General features: G+C 60.9%; 2 protein-coding genes and 2 non-coding genes across 4 annotated transcripts; 3 read left to right on the top strand and 1 right to left on the bottom strand.

The window, feature by feature from the left end:
* Nucleotides 1-365: 365 nt before the first annotated feature.
* BESB_018770 lies at nucleotides 366-437 on the top strand. Its single transcript has one exon. It is a non-coding gene; the product is annotated as a tRNA-Gly (tRNA).
* A 615-nt stretch (nucleotides 438-1,052) lies between these two features.
* BESB_018780 lies at nucleotides 1,053-1,124 on the top strand. Its single transcript has one exon. It is a non-coding gene; the product is annotated as a tRNA-Gly (tRNA).
* Nucleotides 1,125-2,633: 1,509 nt separating this feature from the next.
* BESB_017310 (uncharacterized protein) lies at nucleotides 2,634-11,580 on the bottom strand (the record flags this gene model as incomplete). The annotated part of the gene is made up of 2 exons (XM_029360446.1): nucleotides 2,634-10,956; nucleotides 11,576-11,580. 2 exons carry the CDS (start codon nucleotides 11,578-11,580, stop codon nucleotides 2,634-2,636), a joined length of 8,328 nt encoding a protein of 2,775 aa, XP_029216422.1.
* A 655-nt stretch (nucleotides 11,581-12,235) lies between these two features.
* On the top strand, nucleotides 12,236-14,095 carry BESB_017300 (uncharacterized protein; the record flags this gene model as incomplete). Its single annotated transcript, XM_029360445.1, has 1 exon — nucleotides 12,236-14,095. One exon carries the CDS (start codon nucleotides 12,236-12,238, stop codon nucleotides 14,093-14,095), a length of 1,860 nt encoding a protein of 619 aa, XP_029216421.1.
* Between the last annotated feature and the right edge of the window lie 1,682 nt (nucleotides 14,096-15,777).

The raw sequence follows: 15,777 nt of genomic DNA, 5'->3' as shown, positions 1-15,777 counted from the left end.
CTTGGGGAAGCATGACATGACATGTTAATACCGGAATGCGCGCGGAAGCCTTGCAGGTTCCCTTCCGCCCAAGTGTCTCGGGGTCTTGCATATACAGCCATTCTCGGTTGTTCAGGAAAGGCCTTAGGATTGAAAAAGGGTCGTCGGGTCCCTGCCGGGGCGGATCTTCAGTGTATTATGCAGGGGTGGAGAACCTTGGCCGGGCTTGAATGGACGCCGTACTCCAGAGCGTTATGTAGAAAAGGTACACAGGGAGCAACCTTGATCTCTTAACGCTCAAGCTGAATCTGCGTGCATCGCGAGTGCCTAGAATCAACTGAATGAACGAGCGAACTGCTTCGCGAGGTGTGCGCTTGCAGGGCGACGCGTCAGTAGTCCAACGGTTAGGATACCTGCCTTCCAAGCAGGTGACCCGGGTTCGACTCCCGGCTGACGCAGCGATTTGAACCAGGATGCACGAAAAGGTTCACGGGGCCACTCTGCTGCCCCAGTGGGTGTGCCTCTGCTTCTTGTTCGGCGCTGTTGAGTAGTCCTCCACTCCCCTGTAGGTAGGTTGAGGAGGAAACGCGGCAAAATTGTGTCTTTCCAGCTCAAGCAGGAGGCGTCACACTCCAGAGCGATACTCGGATCGATACGATATATGCCTTCAGGCGATGGATTTACTGATCGTAGTGTCGTCGGCTGCACTCTTCCACCGTAAGAACGATCTCGTGTGCAGTGATCTGAGCGATTCAGAAAGCGTTCTCTCTCTCCCATCCCGCCTCGCTGTTCTTCTCGTTCTAGGCAACAAACACTCTCTTCAAAGCCAGAGAACGCCAACGAAACATCTAGACGCCACCTTGAAACTACAACAAAACGAGTGGAATGCATTTCATGGGGAGCGGGCACTCTTCTGCAGGGCCACATACGGAACACACTGATGAATGTACAGGTGCCTCTACCACTGTTTCAAGCAGAACCGAGAATTCGTGACATCATCAGCCTTGGTTTGCCTTTATTCCAGTCCCCGAATGTAAAAGTGTCTATCTGACGACGGGAGACAGCTGTGTCAGGCGTCAATAGTCCAACGGTTAGGATACCTGCCTTCCAAGCAGGTGACCCGGGTTCGACTCCCGGTTGACGCACACTTCTTTAATTCGTTTGCTCCTAATGTATTCTGGTACCGTACTTCAGTTTTTCTGCTTACTTCCGCCGAGACTGTCTCCTTCCACGCTTGGGGTCTCGCTCGAGTTCTCAGCCTTACACGCCAACGGTGGCGTGAACCGGCCCCGTGGTCCACTCCCTAGCAACGAAGGTCTCAGCACTCCGTCACTGAGAACTGACGTGACTCTAACCTGACATCAGAGTGCCTCTATCGTGTTTTTCTGGGACGGCAACCGGCTCAAACGGTTTCTCGTGTGCCGGAAGTGAGATGGGTTGTGTGCCGGGGCGCCCCAGTGTACGTACAGCGTGTGTCTGCTGCTGCGGGGAGTTTCATGCCCCATTCCAACAGAGGCCTGAATCAAAAGAATGCTGACGCCGCGAAGTCGCCGAGCACGCTTCGCATGTGCGGCCTTCCGAGTGACAGAAATTAAAAAAGGACGGCACGGCAGCCCGACGACTCCTGAAAACTTTTCTCGCGTTACCTTCTTGCGGAGGTCGCATGGAACAGGCCACAGAAGGCGCTGTCAGTCTACGGGTGTATGGCAGCCGCAGTCTCTCTGGCGCTTCGCTTCTCGTATGAGAAGCGCGCCCAGAGAGCTAACAAAATAAACAACCTGAAAAAAGAGGACACACCTCTCCCACGCGTGCAATCAAGCTCAGAGCTGTCTGAGCTTGGGCGCAGATGTAGCTATGCACTCTCGACAAGAACACGCCGAGAGCAGTGCCATCAGGCCCCGTGTGAACTACACAGGGCCCCAGCCTCCCTTGCTTCGTTCTCTCTCTCTCTACGGGCACTCGCGCGCCTCCACTGCCATCTGAAAATCCGCGGTACATGCATGCATCTATGCCTCCACACAGAAGTATTTAAAAAAAAATCTATGTATCTGGATGCTGTCATTGATCTAGGACTGCGTGCTTCGCATTTCCAATGCGAGGCAAAGCGAGATAAATCCAACTCAGGCTCCACCGCGGGTACGCCCAACTGACACAAATCAGAAATTGCCGCCGTCTTCTTGCTCCTCTGTGCGCCTTGACTCGTCAGCCACAGAGTCCGTTCGCCAAGAAGCTCCAGCGCCGAGAAAAACGTGTCAGCCGAGACAGTGGCCGCCGTCGTTCAAATTGCTCGCTTTCCACGCTACACGCTCCGTTTTGCTTTGCACCGGAGGTGACAGCACGCCAAACACACGTGTGCCGGAAGCTGCTTACGCCGCTGCCATGAAAAAGAGCGGGCTCCGTCGACCCCGATCCCCAAACTCTCCGTCGCGTCCCTTCAGCGTCGACGTGCTCCCCCTACGCCTTTCGAGCTCTTCCTTCTCACGCCGCGCGGAAAAGAAACGCGGGTGTCGAAAAGACAAAACCGTATCACCCTCCTTCCTCCTTCGTCTCCTCTCAGTCTCCGCCGTCTCTCGCCCGCATCGCGGGAGACGCCCCTTCCTGCTCCGCGCTTGCGCCTTCCTCTCTACGAGCGCTTCATGTCTCTTCCGAAAACTCTAATTCGCGGCCGCCCCCCCGCGCGCTCCCTCGAGGCTCGGCGTCGCCCTCTCTTCTTCGCCCTCCAAGAGGACACCGATGGCTGTCTTGATCTGAGGGAGGAGAGCGAACAAGCACGAGGGAACGAGCCTTGTGCGCGGCGGGTGCTGCCCTGCGTCGCTGCTTCGCCCTTCGTCGCTGCTTCGCCCTGCGTCGCTGCTTCGCCCTTCGTCGCTGCTTCGCCCTGCGTCGCTGCTTCGCCCTTCGTCGCTGCTTCGCCCTTCGTCGCTGCTTCGCCCTTCGTCGCTGCTTCGCCCTGCGTCGCTGCTTCGCCCTGCGTCGCTGCTTCGCCCCGCTCCCCCAGGAACCTTCTCGCTCGCCTGTGTCGGCGCGCCACTAGGGGGTCGGCCGCCGCTTCCGGAGCGTCCTTCTTGCCGTGACCCCGCTGCACCAAAGCCTTTCAGCTGCGCGCTCCACACCTCCGCGAGGGCCAGTGAGAGGAAGAGAGTCGCCCTGGCGTCCTCATCTGCTTGCACGCTGTCTGCGGTCGCGTCGCCCGCTCCCTGCATGCGCTTTGCACTCTGCGTCACCTTGCGCATCGCCCCGCGGGCATCCGCCTCGCTCTCCTCCAGCGAAAAGAAAGACAAAGCCGCGTTTCTGTCCGCGGACTCGCCGCATCCGCGCGCCGTCACGAGGAAATGCTGCATCAGACACTCGCGCAGCAGAATGGCCAGGCGCATGTGCCGAATCGTCACCTGCGCGTCTCCTCCAGTTTCGGCTTTCGTGTTGCAGTCCTCCGCGCATCCCCTCTGCGGCAGAATCTTTTTTCTCTTCAGAGATGTCTCCCCTGCGTTGTCCGCGTCCAGCGCGAGATCCTGCCTCGCGTCGGCCGCAGGCTGAGCCTCCGCGGCGAAGGCGAGGAGAACCTCCTTCCACAGGCGAAGCGGCGCGGTGGCAGGCGCCTCTGCGGAAGTGCCGGGAAAGCTGAACGCGACGCGCAATAACTCTGCGAGTTCGCACGCCTCGTGGCCTTCCACCAAGGCACGCCGCGCCAACAGCGGAGACACCCTGTCGCTCGCCGCCTCCGCGACTTCGAGGCCCGCGGGGTGAGACAGACGCGCGAGCCAGCAGACCCCCATGCGTCTCTCAAGCTCACTTCCTCCCGAGCCGCAAGCAGAAGGCGAAGAACGCGAGTCCGCCTCGCGAAGCGAGCACCGGCATCTGAGACTCGGGAAATCGCGCCGCTCGCCCTCCAGCGCCTTCTCTCCTCCTTCTCCTTCTCTCTCTGCACCGCCGTCCGCCAGCACCCGCGACAGAAGCGCGCGACAGACCGCGGCCTGCGCGACGCCGCGCGCTTGACGTGCGAGTCGGTGCAGCTGCCCGCGAAGCCTCTCTTGATCCTCTCTCTCGGGTATGGGCGCGTCGTCCCACCGACGCCTTTTCAGTTTTCCTCTCGTTTCTTCGGGCTCTCTGAATCCCTCCGATTCCTCCTCGCGCGCGGTCTGTCCTTGGCAGCTGCCCGCGACGCCGTGCAGAGCCGCGAAGACGGCGGAGAGCTCCTCCGCGGCTTCTTTGAAGAGCTGAACAACGATCCGCGACGTGGAGCTCGCTTCACAGAAGAACACAGAAGACGAATGAGAGGCGAGGCGATGCAGAATACGCGCAAGCGAGACAGCCGTGCGCCAGGCGCTGCAAGGTCTCTGCGTCAAAGCCGTTAAGAGGTCGTCGCCTTCGCAGAGTCCCGCGAGGCACCCCAGAGCCTCCGCGAGAGCACACAGAGGCGAGCTTGCGTCTCTGTGTTTGTCTGCGTTGTCTCGAGCCTCTCCTCTCTGTTCGGGGCCCATTTCTCCTTCGAGTTGCTGCGAAAGCGAGAAAAGGCTGTGCAGCTCGCGCGACAGTGAGGGTAGAGCCGGAGCTCTCGCTGAGGATTCAGGGACGTCTTGTCTGCTCCAGTCGTCGGGCGGTCCTTCCTCCACGGCCTCTCCTTCGCACAGGCCCCAACAGAAGGCGAAGAAGGCGTCTTCCACAGTGCCTCCTTCGCCTGCCTCATCGCCTGCGTTTCCCTCCGCGCGGTCACCCTGCACGGCAGAAGTCGCCGCCGACGAGCTGCGAGAAGACAGGGCCAACGCGTCTCGCCTGAGGAGGCGCAGCTCCTCCAGGCGCATGTGCTGCGACAGCAGAAAGTTGCTGTGGTCATGGCTGAATGCCGACGCGCGCTCGCCCTCTCCCGACGACGGCTCGTCTCTGGTCTCTTCATTCCGCGTCCCTCTCGGCGCGCGGGTCGCTTTGCGGGCTCCAAGTCGCTCGCCCCGCCGCTTTCCTTCGACGGGGTGAACCGACGACAGCCGCCCCTCGACCTCCACACGCGCGTCGCATCGCTCGCGCTCCAGTCGCGAGTGACAGCTGAGAAGCGCCTCTTGCCAGGAGGAAGTGACAGGAGACGCCGAAGCCCCTTTCGCCCCAGTCTCGCTCGCCGCAGTCCTGCTCGGTGCGCTCTCTTCGCGGGGGAACTTCTCAGGTTTCAGCGGGCGCGGGTTCCGCGGCGGGATGGGCAGACCGCGGAGCTTCTTCCGTTCGTTCGCCCGTGCAACGCGAGCTGCTTCCCCCTCCAGCGTCCGTTTCTTGCCTGACGAAAGCGCCCCTGAGGCCCGACAGCCCTTCGCATGTGCCTCCGCACCTGCGGTCGCCGCGACGAAGGCCGCACACGTCGCTCGCAAAGCGCCTGCGAGGGCGCGGACGCGTGGAAGAAGCAGGGCTGAAGGCGGCGACTCGCTCAGGCGCTGGCGAAGGGCCGCAAAGGACGCCGAGCAGAGGGCTGCGACGAGCTGCCGCGAAGAGCCCAAAAAGCGGGAGCGTGACCGCCCGTCTTCTCCTGCCTCGGGTTTCGCCGTCGCCGCTTGAGAGCCTTTCGCAGGCGTGGCAAGTCCGTCCCTCCAGGAGTCAACCGGCAGGGCCTCGGCGACTCCGACCGGAAACGACGAGGCCGAGTCCTCTACTGGAGAAGAGACACCGGCAGGAGAGAGGGAAAGCCTTCCCGCCAAGCGACTCAGTTCGTCGGCTGCGCTCTTCGCCACATGCGCGCAGGCCTCCGCGAGGGCCGCCTCCTCATCTCCGCGGCGATGATTGCCACAAAAGATCCGCCGCGAGGACGCGCGAGCGAAACCTTCCCCACACTCTTCATCCTGAGCCTCCTCTTCGGGTGGCATTCCGCCACTTTCTGGCTTTCTGCTACCCGCGCCTTGTCGACGCCGCGCGAACGCGAGCGGGGCAAATGCCACGAGACTCTCCGCCTGAGCTGCAACGCTCTTCCACAAGCTGGAGCGGCTGTCGTCGATTCTCAGGGAAAAAGCGGCCGAAGGCGCGCGAGAGGAGCCCAGCTGCCAGTCTCCCCCTGCGTCTCTCTGCGGCGCGAGTCTGCGTATGTTCTGCACTCGATGGAGAGAGAAAGACCGTCCTCGGGTGCGCGGCCTCGCGCGCGCGGAGAGATGAACCAACGAGGCGAGCGCGTAGGGAGAAGCAGGCGGCGCCGCCTCCTCGGCTGGCGCGTCGTTCCCTGAGCACGGCGCATCCGATAGAGAGGCCGTGCTGCAGCGGCTGCTCATCGCGTCCGTTGTGGCGCTCTCGAGGTGCTCAGCGGCCGCTGCGGCCGAATCGCAGAGCTCGTCGCGGCCGCCTGCCCTCTCCACCCCCTCAGCGAGCCCACGCTGCGACGGCTCCACTCCGAGCTCCTTCTGTGCGGCCTCGTCGCGCAAAAAGACGCCGCCAGTCGAGCGACGATCAGAGTTTGAGAGAGACGCCTCTGCGGAGAGCGCGTGAGCCATCTCTTCCCGGCGCTTCAATCCTCCCTCTCTCTTTGCCTGCGAAAACTCGAGGCCTTCTAATTCTCCGTCGCCTTCGGGCGCCGGTGTTTCCTCCCTCGCGCCTCCTCGCTCGGCGGCTGCCCACCGCCCCTCGACGCGTTCGCGCTGGTGCGCCCCTTCCTGTTCCTCCCCTTCTCGCTCTCTCGTGTCGAGTGTCTCAAAAGACTCCACGGAAGGCGAACGACCTCCCGAGCTCGCCGCAGCGGAGGCACGCGGCACCCGCGAAGGCGAAGGACTCTCCAGTGAAGAGGAAGAAGAGCGCGTTGCCGACGATGCAGAGACAGCGGAGGGAAGGCGAGCCGCACCGATATCCGGTGGTGTAGAGGAGAAAAATGCCGACGACGAGCTTCCGCCAGGCGACGCCGAAATGGGGGATGCAGACGCCGTGCGCGAATGCGGCTCAGGAGAAGTGCGAGAGAAAGGAGACACCGAAGAGGACGGAGAAAGTGACGCGCTTGTGCTTGAGTCCGACGCGGATATCCGCCATACGCAGGACTTTGATGCAGTCTCTCCAGGCGTCGCCAGCGACTTGGTTGTCGCCTTTCTTTCTTCGCTTCCCTCGGGGCGATCGACCTCGTCGTCTGCAGCGCCAAACCCTTTGGCTGAGGCCGGCGCCGCTCCCTTCTCCTCCTTCCCCGCCTTCCCTTCCTCCCAGCGGTCACATTCCTCTCTCCCTGTCTCCTCGCCCGCACCCGTGTCGCCTGCCTTGCCGGCAAAGGCGAAGTCTGCCGGGGCTGCCTGAGGTTCAACAACTCGCGCTTCTTCTTGTTGGTTTTCCTCTTGGAGGATTATTCGACGCGTGGACTGTGCAGGGGCTGCTGGCGCCTCCTCGAAAGAGTCAGCGGGCGCCGCAGTCCCCGGCGCCGTCTCTTCCAGCAACGCGCGTCTTTCTTTTCCCTTCCCTGGTTCCTCCTTCTCCTCTTCGAGGCGACCGTTTCCGTTCTCCCTCTCCGGTGTATCTACGTGCATTTCCTCAAAGAGCTCGTCATCCAGACTCCGCGCATGCGGAAAAAACGGCGGGGACGCAACACACGCCAGCGCCGCTTCCCCCTCGGCTGCAGAGGCTAGAGAAAGCTCCTTCTCTACTGTCCGCATCTCCGTTTCTTCTTCGCGCTCACTCGCCTCTTCCTCTGCCTCGCTGGCGCACACAGCTGCTGCTGCCTCGTCGTGGTCGGTGCGGCCTCTCTGCTTCCTCCGCGCGGCGTCCCTGTGGAGGCGCTCCAGCCGCTGCGTGAGGCTTTGGATCTGCTGGGCGTCGAGCGCCGCAAGACGCTCCAGTCTCTTCACGGTGTCCCTTTCTCTCTTGAGTTCCTCCTGAGTGCAGACGAGGAGCTGGTGAAGCTCCGCCTCTTCTTCGCGTCGCCGCTCGCGCTCGGCCTCCAGGTCGCGCAGACAGGCTTTGCACGCCGCGAGGCTCTCTTCGCTGCGGCGCCGGCGCTCACACTCCTCAGCGCACGCCTTCCGCTCCTCGTCCAAAGTTGTCAGGAGCGCCGCCCCGCGTGTCTCGAGCTGGTGAATCAGCGAAATCTTCTCCTCCAGCGCAGCCTCCAGCATCTTGCACTTATCGCTCCACTCGCTGAAGCCTCGCAGCCGCACCGCGAGAAGCTGCCGCCGAAGGCCCTCGCAGGACGCGCAGCGACTGGCCCCCAAGGCAGCTTGGGATGGCAGCGAATCCGACGGAGCAGGCGGACACGCAGCAGGAGAGCGAGCAGACACACGGGAAGACTGAGGCGCGGGCGAGGAGCGACGGGCGAAAGAGGAGACAGGACGCTCAGGAGACAGCGGAGACGGGGAGACAGGCGCCGAAGAAGGCACTGAGCGCGCCAGAGAGGGCATGGAGGACGCGGGATAAAGACATGCAGCCCGCGTGTCTCCACTCCCTGCTAGATTCGGAGCCTCCCCTGCCTCGGTAATTGCTACAGATGTGAAATTCCCGCAGGGGGATTGAAAAAACAAAGAAGCTTCTGCTGCCTCGACCGGAGCGGCAGACCGTGCAGCCGGGGAGGACTCCCCCGGGGGGGTGCGCGCTGCAGGCGGCAAATGGCATTCAGAGCTTCTCCAGAAACTGTCGGACGCGGTACTGGACGCAGGCGTTCGCGAAAACGTGGAACTTGGAAACTCAACAGGCGTCGCAAACGGCGCAGATGACGGCCCAGATGACGAAAGCGTCGAGAAAGAGGAGGCAGGCGGCGCGGGATGCGCAAAGAGAGAATCCGGGGGAGTACAAGCAGGAGCTGAGGCAAGCGGAGAACACGAAGACGACGATGGCGGGAATGGAGCGTCAGCAGGGGGAGACGCAGGAGCAGACGACGAAATGTCTGGTACTTGCTCGGGGAAGAGGAACTGCAGAGCTTCGTCGGCGTCCAGCTCTGCGCTTTCTTCCACGGGGTCGTTCTGCACGTCTTTCGCCTTTACTCCACTCTTCGCCTCTTTCGCCTCCTTGCAGCCTTCTCCCTCGGCATCCGTGAACCACACGCTGTCATCAAGCAGACCGCCCGCGACAGGCTCCGAGGTGGCCTCTGGATCGGCCTCGCGTTTTGCTTCCTCTTCGTCCTTCGCTCCTCGCTCGCCTTCGGAACAGAAAACGAGCGCCGCGAAGGTATCCTCATCCAAATCTTCTCCGGTTTTCTCATCGTTGGACTCTCCCGCAAAGCCGGTTGTCGTAGAAGGGATGACAGAACATGCGCCCGCCCCTGCCGAGAACGCCGTGCAAGCAGGGGTCTGTACACCGCGGCGCGGTGTCCATACACCCGAGGCCTCTTCTCCACCGCCAACCGGTTGTGACTCTTCGCTGATCTGGGGCAAAGCCACACTTTCAGGTCGGTTTTTCCGTCCTCTTCTGCGCCCCTCGGCACTTCCTCTCCCTCCCGGGCTCGACCGTGGCCTGCGTCCGCGTCTCGAAGACGTCTGAGCTCCATCGGCCCGCGGTGTATGTACACCTCCTGGTGGCACACTCACGCCGACCGGCTCTGCGTCTCCCGCAACCGCGGGCGCGGATTCGACCGGCCACCGGCTCTCTGTTTCGGGGGGTTCTCCCCTTGACACGGCCTGCGAAGTTCGGCACGCTGCGGATGCGTCCGCAGCCGCCGAATCTGCAGAAGGGGAGGCATCGAGCCGCCGCGCGGCGTCGCCTCTCTCTCTGGAGCGCTCGGCACGCATGGGTCGCGCCACGCAGAAGGCGGGCGAAGAGCCCCCCACGGGTGCCGGCGAAGCGGAGGAAACAGATGAAGCGGCGTGAGACGGAAACGAGAGAAAACTTAAACGTTGAGATGCATCGTAGCCTTCTCCAGACCGCATGGCAGAAATCTCGTGGGGAGGCGAGCCCTGAGCTCGCACCGAAATCGGCCGACCGAGCTGCAACCCCGGTAGAGCAAATGCAAGGGAGGACGACGGAGGGGTGAAAGCGTGTCTTTCGCACCCTTTTCTCCCGCCGCGAACCCCTCTGGATCCTCGCCTTTGCGGCAGGGAGGCTACAGACACCTGAGCGTCTCTAGCGGCGACATTTTCTTTGTCATTTTCTCCTCCGTGGCGTCCCAAGAGTCCGCAGCCGCGGCTCTCGGCCGACGCTTCCGCGGGAGATTCGGCAGAGCCTGGAGCCAAGGCCGCGTAGGGCGAAAATCCACCCTCGTGCCAGTGTTTGTCGCGGGACAGAGAGGCAGGGAGTACGAGCTCTGCCCCCCGCGGGACGCCAGCAGTTTTTTGTTTTTGCGAATCATTCTGCAGCATCGCGGGACTCCTTCGCTTTCGCTCGCGTTTCGCTTTCGAGTCGTTCGCTTTGCTCGCAGTGGCCTCTCTCGTACCTTCCTCGCCGCCCTTGGCACTGCCACCTGCGTCTTTCTCAGGAGTTAAACGCGAGAGGAAGAGAAGCATCTTCTCCCAGTCGAGGCCTGCAGGAGTTCCGCGCTCTGCCGGCGCCTGCTCGCCCCGTCCTCCGCTCCCTCGGCGGTCGCCGGCTCCCAGCACGCCATCGTCCACCCCACCGCCCTCCACGAGTGCCTCCTGTCTCTTCACATTTTGGAGCGACAGGAGCAGCCCGGAACCAGGCACGCTGGCAGGCGCTGCGACGCCAGACGCAGGAGAAGAGCCAAGAGAGACAGCAGAGAGAGTAGAGGCAGACGAAATTGTATGCGGATGGTCTGCCAGAGGAGAGGACGGCGGTACAGGGGAGGAGGGAACGCGGTGCGGAGTCGAGGATGCGGTGGAACTTCGGCCTGAGCCGCAGCTCGCCATGGGAAGCGCCTCGGCCAGAGGAGGCAGACAACTGAGACGCAGGCACGGAGCAGAAAAGGCGATGACGCATGCAGCGGCACGCCTCCTCCAGGGGAAGAGGGCAGTAGACGCAGGGAGCGCAGCGAAACTGGAGGGAATCGAAGCCGGATACCGAAGGGAGGACACGTAGGGCGCCGCCACGACTTGTCCCAGGGCAGCGGGCCGGCATGGAAAGAAGGGCGTAGTCGAAATGCCTGGAGAAGTGCGACGGAGTCTGCGCGGGCGAGGCGGCGGAGAAAGGAAAATGCGTAAAAGTTGAAATAGAGGGAAAGGAGAGAGAGGAACGGGGCTGAGGCGGAGGCGGGAGAGGAGCCGGGCGAGAACGCGAGGGGTGGACGCGACGGCAGTGGAGATGCACGAACTCGACGAGAAAGTCACAGAGGAACCATTCGAATAAAACACCCTGGAAATTACGCGTTTATCCGAGAGCGGCAGGACGAAATCGTAGGAAGAAGACGAGGCGGCTCGTTGGGAGTGACGAACAGGGGGAACGACGCCGCGGCGAGACGGGGAAAGCGAGAATTGCTTCAGAGATTCAGACTCTGCAGGCGACCCACCGCCTCGTCACCGCAGGAAAATGCGCAAAAGCAGGAACATATAGGGAAGTGCTGCCTGCTGTCCATCGAAAGTCTATGAAACACGCGCGAGCGGCGCAGCTCCCCACCACGAACGGAAGGAACCGTGATGTGGTCGCCACAAAATCGGAAAGAGAAAACGAAATACACGCAGCAATCGCTCCCTGACGTACCTCGTGCTGAATCTTTTGCTGGGTACATACACTTCACCAGCCCAGGAAGCAAAGCGTGAATTCTGCACGTTCCCGGAGCGCTTACGCCATTTTTTCCGCAGCAATTGCGAAACGGCGCTGCTCACAAAGGGCCGCGAGCGGCACACCCGCTTTGTGAGGCGCCGCGCGGTTTCGATTTTCACGTTTTCTGCATGTCGACGATTCCGAACTTCCCTCCGTCGAGGCTGTACATACAGCGGACTGTCTACACTCTTTCCTCTCTGCGCGTGCGCGCTGCTTTCTTTTCTTTCATCGAAGGCTGCTTCCTTCCTCGTTCTACACGAGTGCATCGGATTCATTGCACCTTGTCCCGCTGATCGTCCAGGGCCGGCGCCCTCTCTACGCCGTTCTGTCTCCGCCGACTTCCTTTTTTTTTTCGTTTCTTAATGGACCTCCAGGGCAGCGCGCGCGGCTGAGCGCGGGAGCTTTCGCTGACTCACGTGTATTCGTCTTCCTCGGGGGTCTACCGTCCCTTCTCTGTCTTGCCTTCGCTCCTTCCTCCGTTAGAGGCCTCGTCGAAGCGATGTCTCCTTCGTATTCCACACCTTCAAGTCCTTCCTCGCTAGTTCGAGCTTCGCTGCCGTATGCAGGCAGCTCACGCACGCCATGCGGAAGATGACAGCGCTCGGCTTGTGAACGTTGCATTCCTCGTCGGAAGGGAAGCCGTCTTTGCTGATGTCGCGTCGGCTAGGCCTTCCCTCGCAAAATGAAGTTCTACTTCGGTCATACGCTGTTTTCTTCCCCCCATTCATGGCGGCTCGTACACGCTGTTCTGTCTTCTTTATCTCTCCTTGCTCTGCTCGTGGCGCTGAAAAGCCTGGACGGAGGGACGAAGAAAGCAGAAGTCCCTTTTCACGAAGCTGAGATTCGCGCTTCTTCGGTTTTTTCACATGAGGCAGAAAGACCGGGCCTTCTTACGCTCCCTGCGCTGCCCTCAGCTTCCCTGCATCTCCTTCATCGGCGTGGCCTGAGGTCGCCAAGTGTACGTACACCGCAGATCGCCGCGCGAGGGTCCCCGGAGAATGTCACCGTGCTGCCATTTCTTCTCTACGCACACGCTTCGCCGCCTAGCGCCCCGCTTTCCGGCGCGGACGTTCCTCGCTTGCAGACGGATGAACAAGTGAAAGCAGCTTCCGCTTCTCAGGGTGACAGCTCCCGAGGGAGGAGAGATGGCGGAGAAAGCAGAAAGAAAGAGGAGGCCGCGCCGGCGAGAGGAGGCGCAGCGGAGGAAGGCAATGAGGCCGAGAACGAAGAAAGGCTCACGCCCGATGAAGTTCTGGGGGTGCCATTCTGGTCCGTTCCGCGGACACGTCCCGTTGAAGAGGCGGCAGCGTTGTTGCACCCGTCTCTCGTGCCTCTCTCACGTCTTTTCCTTTTCCGCTCTGAACAGCCTTCCTTGGAAGACGCAAACGCCGCTGATTTTCACTCTTCTCCGTCTGCTTCTGCCTCCACTGCCGCCTCCCCCCGTCGCAGGCCCGCTCCAAAATTCTTCTCGACTTCGCTCTCGTCGTACCTCGAGGCGCTCTTTGCTTCTCTGGTGCGGGTTGTGCCGGATGTGCAGCTGTACAACCTCCCGCTGCGCCCAGACTTTTGCGTTTTCCTTCCGCTGCCGGCGGATTTTCTCGTTGCTCACACGCGCTACGGCTTCAAGGAGTCGCACCTCGGGGCTGCGCCCGTCCACGATCTCACACTGCAGCTTCACGGGAAGAGGGAGATCTGCGCGGCTGCCGCGGCAGCCTTTCGCCTTCACGTAAATCGACGCGCGAGAGATGCAGAGGCACGAGTCGCAGGCCGGCAAACGGAGGGAGAAAACGCGCGCCCGCACGCAGTCAGGGATCGCGGCCCAAACCAACGCGAAGGGAGGGAGCAGGAGAAGCCGGGGCAGGATGGGGGGGACGCACGGAGCGTTTCGGAGGAAAGGAAGGCCGAGCTCGTCTCGTGGCTCGGTGCGGACTGCGAGTCTCTTTTCGAGGCTGAAGAGCGGCTTTCTTGTTTCCCACTGGGAACAGAAGGCGAGCTGCCCGCGTCTCTGGACTATGTAGATACAGACGGAATCGCCCGCTTCACCTGGAAGGCCTTGTTTTCGCGGTTTGCTGCGACTCTTTCCTCGCGGGGCCTCTACAGTGCTGCGCTCGATGTCATCTTGCCGTGGACGTATACTACAGATAGCCAAGGGCGGCTCCACAGCGCCAGCTGCGCGAACGGCGGTCCTTTGATTCCGTTTCGCTTTGCGCCGGATTCGCGCGAGAGTTCGGTTCTCCAGAGTGCTGGAAAAGTCTCAGATTCGCCGAAAACCGCAAAGGAAAGGACCGCTTTTGACGGCTTTTTGGTCGAGGTGTGTAGCGCCAGACGAGGACGGTCGTTTGACCCGGTGTACGTACAGCTGCATTTTCTGTTCAACCTGGTTTTCCTCACGTATCCCTACGGAGTCGCACCGGTTGTCTTTACTGTTGTTGAATCCGTGCTCCTGGCTGTTGTGCTCACGGCTGTGGCGCTCTGGTGGCTCTACGGGAGAAGGAGATCGTCCGCATATTTCTCTGTTGCCGCAAAGGACAAGTCTGTCTAGGCCAAAGAGCAGGTTCTGTCGAAGGGAAGTGGGAAGTGTTTAGTTCATCAGTGTTCCCGCTGAGAATCTCGCAGTTCTCTATCCATTTTCAGAACATATCACTAGACATAGGAGGGCATACGGCAGGTAGGCCCGGGCGTGACTCGAGCCAGAAGGGGCTCGTCCCCGAAATCGAGTTTCAATCTGCATGCGTCCGGTTTTTTCCCCATTCGAGTCCCTCCATATGTCTGTCTCCATTTTTAAACGTGCACTGGCATATGTGTATACAATTAGGAAAGCCTATTTTTTTCTCTTTAATCCACCTTCAATAGAGTCGCAGCAATCCCGTTGACGCCGACTCTGCGCCTCTCGCTGCTGTGACGCGTATGTCTGAGCACGGTACAGGATTTCAAAAAAAGGACTTCGGTGCCGCTGACTTAGGGCGATGCATGCCGCCTCGCGTGTGGAAGCTCCTTTCGCCAGAAGAGCGACCTGACCTCCGTACCAAGACGAGTGTGGCGCTTGCGGTGGGATTCACCTAGCGCATACTCATGTTTTTTGCATCTTACAAATTAGTCACTCAGGTGAATCTGTGCCGCGCGGCCGCGGGCCGCCTCACCGAGACAGGCAGATGAATACAGGATCTACAGATTGTCGAGATCCGTGTATTCCGTACAGACTATCATCAAGAAGGCGACTACCAAAGAAATTGTCACGGTATTCGTACCGTTTGTTACAGATGCTGGTTCTTCAAAGTATACGCTGGCAGGCGCACCGCTGTAGTTCGCTTCTCTGAAGAGCGGCGCTCACATTCTTCCTCTCTACTGGACAAGTCTCCCACTAAAGAGTGACGTGCGCGTAGCCTGCTGCACTCCCGCCTGAAGGCGTTTGGCAGGAAAAAGGCTTGTCGCGAGCGCCTGCGAGCTGTAAATCGTAACTCGAATGCCGCAGCGGCATGCAAAGACAGACGTCTCCGCTCTCTCCTTCGCTCAAGCATTGCATGCCCCTTTGCGAGGTGTTGACCCCACCAGAGGACGTTCTGAAATCCATCTCTATCCACACGATGAACACTACATTGCGTTGGTTTCAATAGGGAGCTGCGCCTGACCCGCTCTCTTCAACTCTGATGAAAACAGGATGCGCTCGTGCTCCACGCGAGGCTCTGTGCCTTGGATCGCAGGCGTTTGTGGAGCTTCTCAGTCTCTTGCAAGTCACGCGGCGGGATTCGTCTCCGTGCGAAGCTTTCGAGAGGCGATACACGTGGTCACGGGTCAAAAGCAGGCCGCGCCCTTTTGCGGTTGGTTTTATATGCCGCTTTAGACTCCTGAAGCATCGCTCAAATCAGCAGCATATGCGGCTCGATGCCGAGATGTCACCAGGGCGCGGTAACGTGGTGTGTTGTACATTCGCGCGTCGCAATGCAGACACTGCCGTTTCGTCCGCATTACGAGTGTAAAACTTCTAGGCGTGAACCGCGTGAAGAACTCCATTTGCTTGGTCAGAGTGGCGCCTTCTTGGCTGACATCTCTGCTGTTTGACGCGACTCCTTGCTTCGGGTTCTCCGGGCGTTCGCGCAAGAGAACGGCGGTCGCATGGGCGCTGGTGAATTCTGGAGCCCGTTGCCGCGCCGCTATCATCTCGCGCGCTGCTGTTGTTTTTCATCCACGAGAGAGAGAGGTGTTTTCGCATTTGCGTTCGCCACG

Source organism: Besnoitia besnoiti, chromosome X (genome assembly GCF_002563875.1).
Source record: "Besnoitia besnoiti strain Bb-Ger1 chromosome X, whole genome shotgun sequence".
Taxonomy (NCBI): domain Eukaryota; phylum Apicomplexa; class Conoidasida; order Eucoccidiorida; family Sarcocystidae; genus Besnoitia; species Besnoitia besnoiti.
The sequence above is the reverse complement of the archived record's forward strand: the minus strand, read 5'-3'. Positions and strand labels throughout refer to the sequence as shown.